The sequence below is a fragment of the Equus quagga genome, chromosome 13 (assembly GCF_021613505.1).
Source record: "Equus quagga isolate Etosha38 chromosome 13, UCLA_HA_Equagga_1.0, whole genome shotgun sequence".
NCBI classification, from domain to species: domain Eukaryota; kingdom Metazoa; phylum Chordata; class Mammalia; order Perissodactyla; family Equidae; genus Equus; species Equus quagga.
In genome coordinates, this window is record NC_060279.1 from 14,224,761 (window position 1) to 14,238,196 (window position 13,436).

At 36.7% G+C, this 13,436-nt stretch overlaps 1 protein-coding gene across 1 annotated transcript in view; it reads left to right on the forward strand.

Moving 5' to 3' along the window:
• The window catches only part of SOAT1 (sterol O-acyltransferase 1), an 80,095-nt gene that overhangs the window by 48,595 nt on the left and 18,064 nt on the right, over positions 1-13,436 (forward strand). The window contains exons 4-6 of the mRNA XM_046682951.1: positions 6,950-7,098; positions 8,285-8,344; positions 12,519-12,626. Coding sequence (XP_046538907.1) covers positions 6,950-7,098; positions 8,285-8,344; positions 12,519-12,626 — 317 coding nt within the window. The remainder of the gene's footprint in view (positions 1-6,949; positions 7,099-8,284; positions 8,345-12,518; positions 12,627-13,436) is intronic.

The following is a 13,436-nucleotide window of genomic DNA, read 5'->3' on the forward strand; positions in this document are numbered from 1 at the left end:
CTTATATTTTCCATCTCCATCAGCTGTCTGGTGAGAGCTGGGAACTTATATTCTCACTGCCCAGGACCCAAAAGGCATTTAGGAATTGTGGGAAACAGAGCAGTTTGAAAAGCCTTCCTAAATTGCATTGATATTTTTAGGCTTTACTTTTTTTTTTTATTGTGGTCATAATAGTTTATAACGTTGTAAAATTTCAGTTGTTCATTATTATTTGTCAGTCACTATAGAAATGTGCCCACCCTCAACCCCCTTCCCCTCGTAACCACTAAATTGTTCTCTTTGTCTGTATCTTAGTTTATCTTCCACATATGAGTGAAATTGTATGGTATTTGTCTTTGTCTGGCTTGTTTCACTTAACATAATACCATCAAGGTCCATCCATGTTGTTTCAAATGGGACGATTTTGTTTTTGTTTTTTTTTATGGCTGAGTAGTATTCCATTGTATATATAGACCATATCTTTATCCAGTCATTACTCAATGGGCACTTGGGCTGCTTCCACTTCTTGGCTATTGTGAATAATGCTGCAGTGAACATAGGGGTGCATAAGTCTCTTTGAATTGTTGATTTCAGGTTCTTTGGCTGAATACTCAGTAGTGGAATTGCTGGGTTGTATGGTATTTCTATTTTTAATTTATTGAGAAATCTTCATACTGCTTTTCCATAGTGGCTGCACCAGTTTGCATTCCCATCAGCACTGTATGAGGGTTCCCTTTTCTCCACATCCTCTCCAACATTTGTTATTTTTTGTCATTTTTTGTCTTGGTAATTATAGCCATTCTAACGGGTATAAGATGATATCTTATTGTAGTTTTGATTTACATTTCACTGATGATTAGTGATGTTGAACATCTTTTCATGTGCCTGCTGGCCATCTGTATATCTTTGGAAAAATGTCTGTTCATATCCTCTGCCCATTTTTTGATCAGGTTGTTTTGTTGTTGTTGTTGAGTTGCATGAAGGGACTTCCCTTTTGCCGTTGTATGTTCTTGGCTCCTTTGTTGAAGATTGGCTGCCCCTAGATCTGTGGTTTTAATTCTGGGCTTTCAGTTCTGTTCCATTGATCTGTGTGTCTGTTTTTGTACTAGTACCATGCTGTTTTGTTTACTATAAAAAATAGTAGTATTTTTTGAAGTCAGAGATTGTAATGCCTCCAGCTTTGTTGTTTTTCCTCAGAATTGCTTTAGCTATTTAGGGTCTTTTGTTGCCCCATGTGAATTTTAGGATTCTTTGTTCTATTTCTGTGAAGATGTCATTGAGATTTTGATTGGGATTGCATTGAATCTGTAGATTGTTCTAGGTAATATGGACATTTTAGCTGTATTTATTCTTCCAATCCATGTGCATGGAATATCTTTCCATTGCTTTATGTCATCATCGATTTCTTTCAGTAATGTCTTATACTTTTCATTGTATAGGTCTTTCTCCTCCTTGGTTAAATTTAATCCTAGATATTTTATTCTTTTTGTTGTAATTGTAAATGGTATTGTATTGTTGAGTTCTCTTTCTGTTAGTTCGTTATTAGAGTATGAAAATGCAACTGATTTTGATAAGTTGATTTTGTACCCTGCAAGTTTGCTGTAGTTGTTGATTATTTCTAATAGTTTTCTGATGGATTCTTTAGGTTTTTTCTATATATAAAATCATGTCATCTACAAACAGCAAGATTTTTGCATCTATGCTCATCAGTGAAATTGGCCTGTAATTTTCCTGTTTTGTGTTGTCCTTGTCAGGCTTTGGGATCAGGGTGATGTTAGCCTCCTAAAATGTGTTAGGAAGTGTTCCATCTTTTTCAACTTTTTGGAATAGTTTGAGAAGGATAGGTACTAAGTCTTCTTTGAATGTTTGGTAGAATTCTCCAGAGAAGCCATCTGGTCCTGGAATTTTATTTTATGAGAGGTTTTTGATTACTGTTTCAATCCCTTTGTTTGTGATTAGTATGTTCAGCTTCTCTATTTGTTCTTGATTCAGTTTTGGAAGTTTGTATGAATCTTGAGAATTTACCATTTCTTCTAGATTGTCCAATTTGTTGGCGTGTAGTTTTTCATAGCCTTCTCTTATAAGTCTTTGTATTTTTGTGGTATCATTTGTAATTTCTCCTCTTTCGTTTCTAATTTTATTTATTTGAGGCTTCTCTCTTTTTTTCTTAGTGAGTCTGGCTAGGGATTTGTCCATTTTGTTTATCTTCTCAAAGAACCAGCTCTTAGTTTCGTTGATCCTTTCTACTGTTTTTTGGCTTCAATTTCATTTATTTTTGCTCTAATTTTTATTTTTCTCCTTCTGCTGACTTCAGGCTTTGTTTTTTCTTCTTTTCCCAGTTCTGTTAGGTGTAGTTTAAGATTGTTTGTTTGAGGTTTTTCTTTTTTTAAGGTGGGCCTGTATTACTATGAATTTCCCTCTTAGGACAGCTTTTGCTGCATCCCATATGAATTGGTATGGTGTATTTTCATTTTCATGTGTCTCCAGATACTTTTTGAGTCTTCCTTTAATTTCCTCATTGAACTATTTGTTGTTCAGTAGCATGTTGTGTAGTCTCCACATATTTGTCCCTTTCTCAGCTTTTTTCTTGTAGTTGATTCTAGTTTCATAGCATTATGGTTGGAAAAGATGCTTGATATGATTTCACTCTTTTTAAGTTTATTGAGGTTTACCTTGTTCCCCAACATATGGTCTATCTTTGAGAATGTTCCATGTGCACTTGAGAAGAATGTCTCTTCTACTGCTTTTGGATGCTGGCTTCTATAAATATATCTGTTAAGTCCGTCTGGTCTAGTTTTTCTTTTAAAGCCACTGTTTCCTTGTTGACTTTCTGTCTGGATGATCTATCCATTGATGTAAGTGGGGTGTTAAGGGTCCCCTACTATTGTCTTGCTGTTAATATCTCCTTTAGTTCACTTAATAGTTGATTTATGTACTTTGGTGCTCCTCTGTTGGGTACATATATAAGTGTTATGTTCTCTTGGTGGAATGTCCCTTTTCTCCTTAGATACTGCCCCTCTTTGTCTCTCATTTCCTTTTTTATCTTGAACTCTTTGTCTGATAATAAGTGTGGCAAAGCCTGCTCTCTTTTGTTTGCCATCAGCTTGGAGTATCTTCTTCAGTCCCTTCATTCTGAGCCTGTGTTTGTCTTTAGAGCTGAGATGTGTTTCCTCGAGGCAGCGTATTGTTGGATCTTGTTTTTTAACCCATCCCACCACTCCATGTCTTTTGATTGGAGAATTCAATCCATTTACATTTGGAGTGATTATTGATACATGGGGGCTTAATGTTGCCATTGTATGACTCATTTTTCCAGTTGTTTTTATTTCCTTTGTTTCTCATCCCATGTATTTCAGACTACCCATTCAGTTTGGTGGCTCTCTGTGATGGTTTTCTCTTTATTTATTATTTGTGTCTCTTCTCTGACTATTTGCTTGGTGGTTACCATGAGGTTTGTTTTAAAATCTCGTAGGTGAGATAGTCTGTTTTCTGATAGCCTCTTATTTCCTTAGTCTAAGCTGATTCCATTCCTTTCCTCTTCCTCTTCTAAGTTGTTGTCACAACTTTTCCGTCTTGTCTTGTGAGTTTGTGGTTAAAATGATGAGATTATTTTTGATGTTTTCCTCCCCTTTATCTTTAATGTTATAATGATGTGTTTGCTAACCTGTTCTGATAGAGAGCTGTGCTTTTCTGATTTTGTCTGCCTATTTATCTCCTTGCTCCAGGCTTTGTAAACCCTTTCATTTTTTCTTCAGGTGTGATGATCTTGATCACTTCTTGGGGCGGGGGGTATCTTGTGGTGATGAACTCCCTCAGCTTTTGTTTATCTGGGAAAGTTTTTATTACTCCATCATATCTGAAGGATATTTTTGTTAGAGTATTCTTGGCCAAAAGTTTTTGTCTTTCAGAATTTTGAATATATCATTCCACTGTCTCAGCCTGTGAGGTTTCTGCTGAGAAATCCACCCAAAGCCTGATAGGGGTCCCTTGATAGGTTATTTTTTTCTGTCTTGCTGCCCTTTACATTTTTTCTCTGTCATTGACTTTGCTGGTTCTACCAATACATGCCTTGGATAAAGTCTTTTTACATTGGTATAATTAGGAGTTCTTTTAACTTCTTTTACTTGTATTTCCAGCTCCTTCCCCAGGTTTGGGAAGTTCTCAGCTGTTATTTCTTTGAGGAAGCTTTCTGCTCCATTTCCCTCTCTTCTCCTCTGGAATACGTATAATTCTTATGTTGCATTTCCTAATTGAGTTGGATATTTCTTCATTTCTCTCTCTCTCTCTCTTTTTTTTTTTTTAGGAAGATTAACCCTGAGCTAACTACTGCCAATCCTCCTCATTTTGCTGAGGAAGGCTGGCCCTGAGCTAACATCCATGCCCATCTTCCTCCACTTTATATGTGGGATACCTACCACAGCATGGCATGCTAAGTAGTGACACATCTGCCCCTGGGATCCGAACTGGTGAACCCCAGGCTGCTGAAGCGGAATGTGTGCACTTAACCGCTGCACCACCGGGCTGGCCCCTCTTCATTTCTTTTTAGTCTTAATTCTCTCTCGTCCTCCATCTATAGCTTTTCTATATTTCTGTCCTCCAGACTGCTAAGTCTATCCTCCACTATATCAGCTCTGTTATTCAGGGATTCTAGATTTTTCTTTATCTCATCCATTGTGTTTTTCCTTTCCAACATATCTGATTGGTTTTTTTGTATTGTTTCAATCTCTTTTGTGAAGAATTCCCTCTGTTCATTAATTTTGTTCCTGATTTCATTGAATGGTTTATCTGTGTTTTCTTGTAACTCACTGACTTTTTTTATGGTTGCTATTTTGAGTTCTCTGTCATTTAGATTGTAAATTTCTCTGCCTTCAGGATTGATTTCTGGGTGCTTGTCATTTTCCTTCTGGTTTGGAGTAGTAATGTATTTTTTCATACTGTTTGATGGCATGGAGTTGTGCCTTTGCATAGTCACAGATTCCACCTACTGTCACTGGGGGTGGGTCAGGGGCTGTGTATTCTGAGCTTGCCACAATCGCTGGCATCTGAGCCTGCTCTTAGAATCTACGCTGACAGCCTTGTCTGTAATTGCCGGCTAGCTCGCTCAATGCTGCTGCTTTTCTAATGTATTTATGGGCATTCTGGCCGACTGGCTGAACTGGAGCGATGGGCAGGGGGTATGGGTGCTTTCTTTCACGTGCATATTCCCGGGGGCTTTCTCACTCTGCCCTCACTCTCTGCTTTCTTGGGGTGCTGGCTTAATGAAGACACTCCCTCAATAGCTTAGCCACCTTTGTGTGGGCCTTTCCCACTGGCTGTGAGGGAATGTGGAGAGCAAAGGTGTTCCTGTGGAGAGCTGCTCCTCCCCTCTCTCTTCTCAGAGCCACGCACGTTCCCGTGCCCTGGTGTGCTGCTGTTCGGGAGGAAGAGGGGATCTTCTTACCTTCCCCCACTTCCTTTCAGGAGGTGCAGCATCTCCACCTTCACATGTATGATTCCGTGGTTCTCTCAGATGTCTTCTGTGTTCTGTGAATGTTCTCTGTTAGTTTATGAATGTCATTTTCATTATATCTTAGGAGGAAGAGTCTAAGGAAAGAGCTCACTCTGCCATGATGCTGACCCACTCCTCTTTAGGCATTACTCTTTTTTCTTGGTGAGGAAGATTAGCCCTGAGCTAACATTTGTGTCAGTCTTCTATTTTTTTTATGTAGGATGCTGTCACAGTGTGGCTTGATGAGCAGTGCTATGTCTGCACCCAGGATCTGAACCTGCGAACCCTGGGCTGCTGAAGTGGAGAGCATGAGCTTAACCACTATGCAACTGGGCCGGCCCCTTTAGGCTTTACTTTTAAAGGACTTGGTGAAACTTGTGATAAAACAGAACCTGGAAAAATGCTACTTGAGATATTTTAGGTTCAATCTAAATAATTTAGTTGGAGCAAAAGGCACTTTTTTTTTTCTTAAGGAATTTGTAAGTAACACTTGCTTTCTTTATATAGATGGGCCCTATCAGTTTAAAAATATCCAAATTTATAATTTGAGCATCCACAGTAGGTCATCTGTTATTATCTGAAGAAACTTTTTTTGCTTAATACTTCTCAAAAACTTGTGGATATGTAAGTTTTAAGATGTTGAAGATTGTCTGGGACCAAAATGTATAACAATTTTATATTATGAAATTATGTGTGTTTTGGTGAGATAAATATATAGCTATGGAGGTAGGAATAAACATTATTTTGTAAATGTTGGTGTCATACAGTAATGACATGATATAAAATATAAATATTTTTTTATATTGGGGGTCAAGGTATTGCTTGAGAAGAAAGGGGACTTAAAATTAATGGTGATCTGATACTGGTTTTTACTTATTTTCTTTTAAAGATTTTATTATTTTTTCCTTTTTCTCCCCAAAGCCCCCCCGTACATAGTTGTATATTCTTCATTGTGGGCCCTTCTAGTTGTGGCATGTGGGATGCCACCTCAGCGTGGCTTGATGAGCAGTGCCATGTCTGCGCCCACGATTCGAACCAATGAAACACTGGGCTGCCTGCAGCGGAACGCGTGAACTTAACTACCCGGCCACGGGGCCAACCCCCTGGTTTTTACTTTTTATTGTTTTCCAGATAAAACTTGATGAGAAAAAAATAGACTATCATTTTTATCATTTCTGTTATTCTGCTTTTGTATATCATTCGTAGGAGTTCATTTAGTAGGTGATTGTTTTGATATCTTGATTTATGCTTAAAAGGTTATAAATCTTTAAAAATACATAAATCATCATGTTGCTTTTCCAGTAGCCATTTCTGAAACTAAGGTTAGCAATAGAAGTCATTTTTGTGTTTTTACTCTGAACTCACTTAACATGGATTTCTTTTGATCCAGCTCTGTTAAAGAGAACCCTTTAGAAAAATGGTAATAACTCATCAGCATTTGTTAGTTCCTAATATTTTCCTTTATTTGTTTTAAAATTCTAGGAATTAAAGCCATTTTTTATGAAGGAAGTTGGCAGTCACTTTGATGATTTTGTGACCAATCTCATTGAAAAATCAGCATCATTAGACAATGGTGGATGTGCTGTCACAACCTTTTCTGTTCTTAAAGGAGAGAACAACCATAGAGCTAAGTAAGTATGAGTATTAGTTCTTTTAATGCAAACATCTACTCTTCTATAGCTCAGTGGACAGAATTGCCATAAAAATGCCTAGATTCACCTCCTAGCACCACTTTTTCTTATCTGTGTGTTGACTTAGGCAAATTATTTAAATATTTGAAGGGCAAGCTTCTTCATCTTAATGTGTGCATTATAATAAACATGCATACCTCATTTAAGACTACACTAATAAAATAATAGAGCCCACACTTGTTGGATACTTTACATTTAAACCAAACAAGGACTCTGTGAGGTAGACACTGTAACTGTCTGCATATTACATATCAGGAACTGAAGCAGAGAGCAGTTAACTGTTGTCCAGGAATACACAGCTGGAATTTGAATTCAGAGTCTGTGCTTTTCAGCACATCATTATACTGACTCTGTATTGTGCTCTATACAATACTTGTAATAAAGTACAGTTCAATTAGTATATGTGTTTCCAATTGGTCAGTCATCCAGAGCAGTAGAGGGATGGCTGTCAAAGGCCAGTGTGTACTAATTTGCCATTCCGTGCTTTCCTTGGGTTTATGCTTCTGTGGTCTCTGTCAGTCTCTCCCATTCTGGAGGACAGTTTTAACCAGAAATAGTCGAAAGAAGTGCTGGCAGTAGTGCAAAAAGCCTTAAAGAAGATGATAATGCTAGATGTTAAGATGCGTGATTTTAGTAACTAGAGGCAACCTTTAAGATCAGTAGGCTTTTGAGGGTTGTTGGAAGTCTTTTGAAATTAGGGAGGGAATCTTAAACATCATGCAGATTTGGAGGACTGACCAATAACAGTATGTCAACTGAAGTAAAGTATGGCTGGGGGCCTGTCTGACCTCCTGGATATCTAGGAGAAGGTGGAATGGTGTTCAGTGTGTGTTGCCAGGAATGCATTTCCATAGGTGGGCTATGGGGCCCCTTTGAATGCTGCTCTAGTTAGGTGTGCCTCGCGTCTCTTCCAAACCAGATTTGCGTGTACCTATCTCATAGCATGTTCAGAAGGAGTAAATGAGGTAACACGCGTAAAACCCTTAACACAGTACCTGGATCATAGTGAGAAGGCTGTTGATGTTACATGCTATAGTTGGTAACATTCTTTCTCTTATCCGTAGGTTTAAATTTCTTATCATACTTGAGGTACTTATATTTTGTTTTAATTTTTTGCTCTTCTCAGAGATCTGAGAGCACCTCCAGAACATGGAAAGATTTTTGTTGTAAGGCAGTCTCTCTTAGAGTGAGTATTTTTTGTTGCTTTTGTTAATTATTAGCTTGAATTAAAAAAAAATAAAACTATTCTGATTGTTAGAATCACTGCTTAATCTATGAATGTTTAATGAGTTTGTTCTATATGCCTATAAATTATTAGTTTTGATACTTCTTTTTGTACATTTGTCTCTTGCTTCTTCTCTCTGATCTTCTGGTTCTGTATCTTGTTGCAAAGGAAGATTTAGAGATAAGAACAGTTATCTGTCCTCTGATAAATGCCTTGAAGTTGTGCTGCAGAGAATTGGTTACCCAAAGAACTAGAACAGAAGTTTTATAATTTGGTAAACCACTTTGAGAGAGTTTTGGTGTTGCTACCTTCTTGATATACAGGCATACCTTGGAGATATTGCAGGTTCAGTTCCAGAACACTGTTAACGAAGTGAGTATCACAATAAAGTGAGTCACACGAACTTTTTTGGTTTCCTGTAATATTAAATGTAATATAAAAGTTACATTTATACTATACTATAGTCTGTTAATCATATAACAGCATTATGTTTAAAAAAAATCTATGTACCTTAATTTAAAAATACTTTACTACTAAAAAATGCTAACCATCATCTGAGCCTTCAGTGAGTCATAATCTTTTTGCTGGTGGAGGGTCTTGCCTCCATGTTGATGGTCCCTGACTCAGCAGGCTGGTGGTTGCTGAAGGCTGGAGTGGCTGTGGCAGTTTCTTAAAATAGCACCACAGTGAAATTTGCCCTGTCCGTTGACTTTTCCTTTTATGAACGTTTTCTCTGTAGCATGTGATGCTGTTTCATAGTATTTTATGCACAATAGAACTTCTTTCAGAATTGGCGTCAGTTCTCTCAAACCCTGCTGCTGCTTTATCAACTAATTTGATGTCATATTCTAAACTCTTTGTTTCAACAGTCTTCACAGCATCTTCACCAGGAGAAGATTCCATCTTAAGAAACCACTTTCTTTGCTCATCCATTAAAGTTTTATCATGAGATGGCAACAATTCAGTGGTATCTTCAGGCTCTACTTCTGATTCTAGTTCTCTTGCTATTTCCACCACATCTGCAGTTACTTCCTCCACTGAAGTCTAGAACAACTCCAAGTCAACCATGAGAGTTGGAATAAACTTCTTCCAAATTCCCGTTGATGTTGACATTTTGACCTCTTCCCAGGCATCACAAGTGTTCTTAATGGTATTTAGAATGGTGAATCCTTTTCAGAAGGTTTTCAATTTACCTTGCCCAGATCTGTCAGAGGAATCACTATCTATGGCAGCGCTGTAGTCTTATGAAGTTTATTTCTTAAATAATAAGATTTCGAAGTTGAAATTGCTCCATGATCCATGGGCAGCAGAACGGATGTTGTGTTAGCAGGCGTGAAAACAACACTGATCTCATTGTGCATCTCCATCAGAGCTCTTGAGGGACCAGGTGCATTGTCAATGAGCAGTAATATTTTGAAAGGAATCTTTTTTTTTCTGAGCAGTAGGTCTCAATGGTGGGCTTAAAATATTCCGTAAACCATGTTGTAAACAAATGTGCTGTCATCCAGGCTTTGTTGTTCCATTTACAGAGCACAGGCAGAGTAGATTTAGTATAATTCTTATGGGCCTTAGGATTTTCAGAACAGTAGATGAGCACTGACTTCAGCTTTAAGTCACCAGCTGCATTAGCTGCTAACAAGAGAATCAACCTGTGGTTTGAAGCTTTGAAACCAGGCAGTGACTCATGAAAGTCCTAGATGACATCTTCCAATATCAGACTGTTTCGTCTGCATAAAAAATCTGTTGTTTAGCCCCTTCATTAGTTACCTTAGCTAGATCTTCTGGATAACTTGCTGCGGCTTCTACATGAGCACTTCGCTCTGAGCACTTCACCTTGCACTTTTATGTTTTGAAGATGGCTTCTTTCCTTAAACCTCATGAACCAACCTCTTCCAACTTCAGACTTTTCTTCTACAGCTTCCTCACTTCTCTCAGGTTTCACAGAATTGAAGAGAGTTAGGGCCTTGCTCTGGATTAGGCTTTGGTTGAGAGAATGTTGTGACTGGTGTGATCTTCTATCCAGACCACTAAAACTTTCTCCAGATCAGCAATAAGGCTGTTTCACTTTCTTATTTGTATGTTCAGTGGAGTAGCACTTTTAATTTTCTTCAAGAACCTTTCCTTTGCATTTACAACTTGGCTAACTGTTTGGTGCAAGAGGCCTAGTTTTTGTCTTATTTTGGCTTCAACATACCTTCCTCAGTCAGCTTTATCATTTCTAGCTTTCGATTAAAAGTGTAAGACTGCAACTTTTCCTTTCACTTGAACACTGAGAGGCCATTGAATGCTTATCAGTTGGCCTAATTTCAATAGCATTGTGTCTCAGGGAATAGGGAGGCCTGGGACAGGGGGAGAGACAGGGAATGGCCGGTTGGTGGATCAGATCAGTCAGATCGGTCGATTACGTTTGTAATCTTCTATGGGCATGGTTCGTGGCATCCCAAAACGATTACAATAGTAACATCAAAGATCACTGATCTCAGATTACCATAACAAATATAATAATGATGAAAAAGTTTGCACTATTGTGAGAATTACCAAAATGTGACACAGAGACATGAAGTGAGCAAATGTTAGAAAAGTGTCAGTGAAAAATTTGCTTGCCACAAGGTTGCCACAAACCTTCAATTTGTAAAAAAACCCCGCAATATATGTTAAGCACAATAAAGCAAAGCACAATAAAATGAGATATGCCTGTGTAAATTTTTGTCGTCTCTTCTTTGGCTAGCAGTTTAGAGACTTCATAGTTTTCTCAGATTTACTTATTTTAGACTGCTGATTGTATGGATTTCATGAAAAAATTAGTAGGCAATGAAAATTAATTTTGGTGACCTCATTTGTGAACTGAAAATTAAAGGTACACTTTGGGTGGGTAATGAATATTTGCTTTGCCATGCTTTGTGAGTAGATTATTTATTTACTCATTCATTCATTTATTAGAATATTGCTGTAATTTAACCTGTGTTAGTGTAGGTCATCTGAAATAGCTTTGTAAAAAATTATCTAAGTGTCTTAATATTCTTATCTTTAAAAATGCATCTTATGCTTGCTAGAGCTCACTTTCTGTGAGCCAATTCACCTGTTTTACTTAACTTTGATGAGAAGGCCAAAGTTTTTTGAATATGTAACGTAGAATACCATTTCAGTATTTTGTGACATTATTGTTTGAAGAGATTTATATTTTAAAATCTGTATTTGGGGGGATATGTGGGCTTTTCACATAAAAGGTAATATAAAACAATTACTTGGAACACTATAATTAAGATTTTAATGATAGAATTGTACTATATGAAAAATAAACAAAATTAAAATACCATTTAATTAGAAAATGTTTTTAACCAAGAAAATGAAACACATTCTATGGCTTAGGTGGGCTTTTAGTAGAATTTGAAGATCCTTAATCTAGAGATTTAATAGTATTTTAGATTCTTCAGAAAGTTATTTAGAAGATTAGCATATATTTTTCTAAAAACAAAGCTAAAAATCTTTAGTCAAATATAAAAACTTATTTAGAAAAAGTCATCTAGAAAGTCGTTGTTACACTTTAAAAGAAAAGTAGCTCAGTCTTAGTCAAATAAAAACATCTATGAGGATAGAAAGTAAAAGCATTTGTAAATGGTGAAGTTTATAGACACACAGGTGGTAGTTGGTTATCATCAACAATATAGAAATGCATATGTGAATACTTCTTGGAAATAGATATATTTCCTGTATATTAGTTAAGTGTAGAGAGTGGAATGTAAGAAGGATTTTTTCAAAACTTTTTAGCATTTGAAATAGTTTCTGTGTTCCCTGTTTTCAGTGAATGGCCTTTTGTCTACCTTTGAAAGCTACTGTTCCTGGCAGGTTTTCAAGAATGCACACCATTTGTTTTAAGTGTTTGATATCCATGCTGTGTTCTAGGGGGCAGTATCATTTTATTGGAAAGAGCCTTGTTCTAAGCTCTTCCTTAAGTTTTTACATTGGTCATTTCATTTACTCTTTCTACCTCAGGTTTAATATTCTCTGATTACTGTTTGAGATGTTTTTGGAGGTTGGATTAAGCATCTTCTGAGCAGCTTTAAAGTAAAGTCTTTATGGTGTTTTAAGATTAAATATAGATTATTAATTTTATTTGTTTGGACTACATTTACAGTGAGCTGTTTGAGGTGGACCACATCAGAACAATATATCACATGTTTATTGCTCTCCTCATTCTCTTTATCCTCAGCACAGTTGTCGTAGATTACATTGATGAAGGAAGGTAAGACAAGAAAGAAAAAGGTGTTTGGACAGTTGATGCATGGGGTATTGGGAGTTTTCACTATATTTAAATTTTGGTAAAGGGTGATTTGGTTAAATTTGCTTCAGAAAACCCCAAAGCAGCTGATTTGAGGATGAGATTCCTCTCTCCTAAAAAATACAACTAATGAGAATATTAGAGGGCTGGCTCTGTGGCCTAGTGGTTAAGTTTGGTGTGCTTTACTTTGGCAGCCTGGGTTCAGTTCTCAGGCTCACACTACACCGCTCGTTGGTGGCCATGCTGTGGTGGCATCCCACATACAAAAAAAGATGAAGATTGGCACAGGTGTTAGCTCAGGGCAAATTTTTTCTTCAAGCAGAAAAAAAAAAGTTTCATTACTTTTGTTTTTTAAAATGGTCTATTTTAATAGACTGTAATTGGTAGTTACTAGGTCATTTTCCTAAATTGGAGAATTTTGTGTATATGATTTGCCAGTTTTTCTACTATGGTATGCATTTCAGGTTGTTAAAATAGCTTATTGGAATTTAACCTTTAAAATACAATATATTTCTTTTTAATATAAAAATCAAATTGTAACTTTAAAAATCTCAGTGTGGTAATCAGACATTGATTTATGTGCTTTATTAGAAAATTAAATTTTAAGATAATGGTATAATAGTATATTAATAAATTTTGGAATTTCCCCGTTTCCCTCTGAAAAATCGTCCTTTGTACATAACAGCAATTGCTGATTAAATACTTTAAGTATTAACTTTGCCATAGAATATTGTAGAGTTTAAAATTTATTAATACGAGAATCTAATCTTTGAG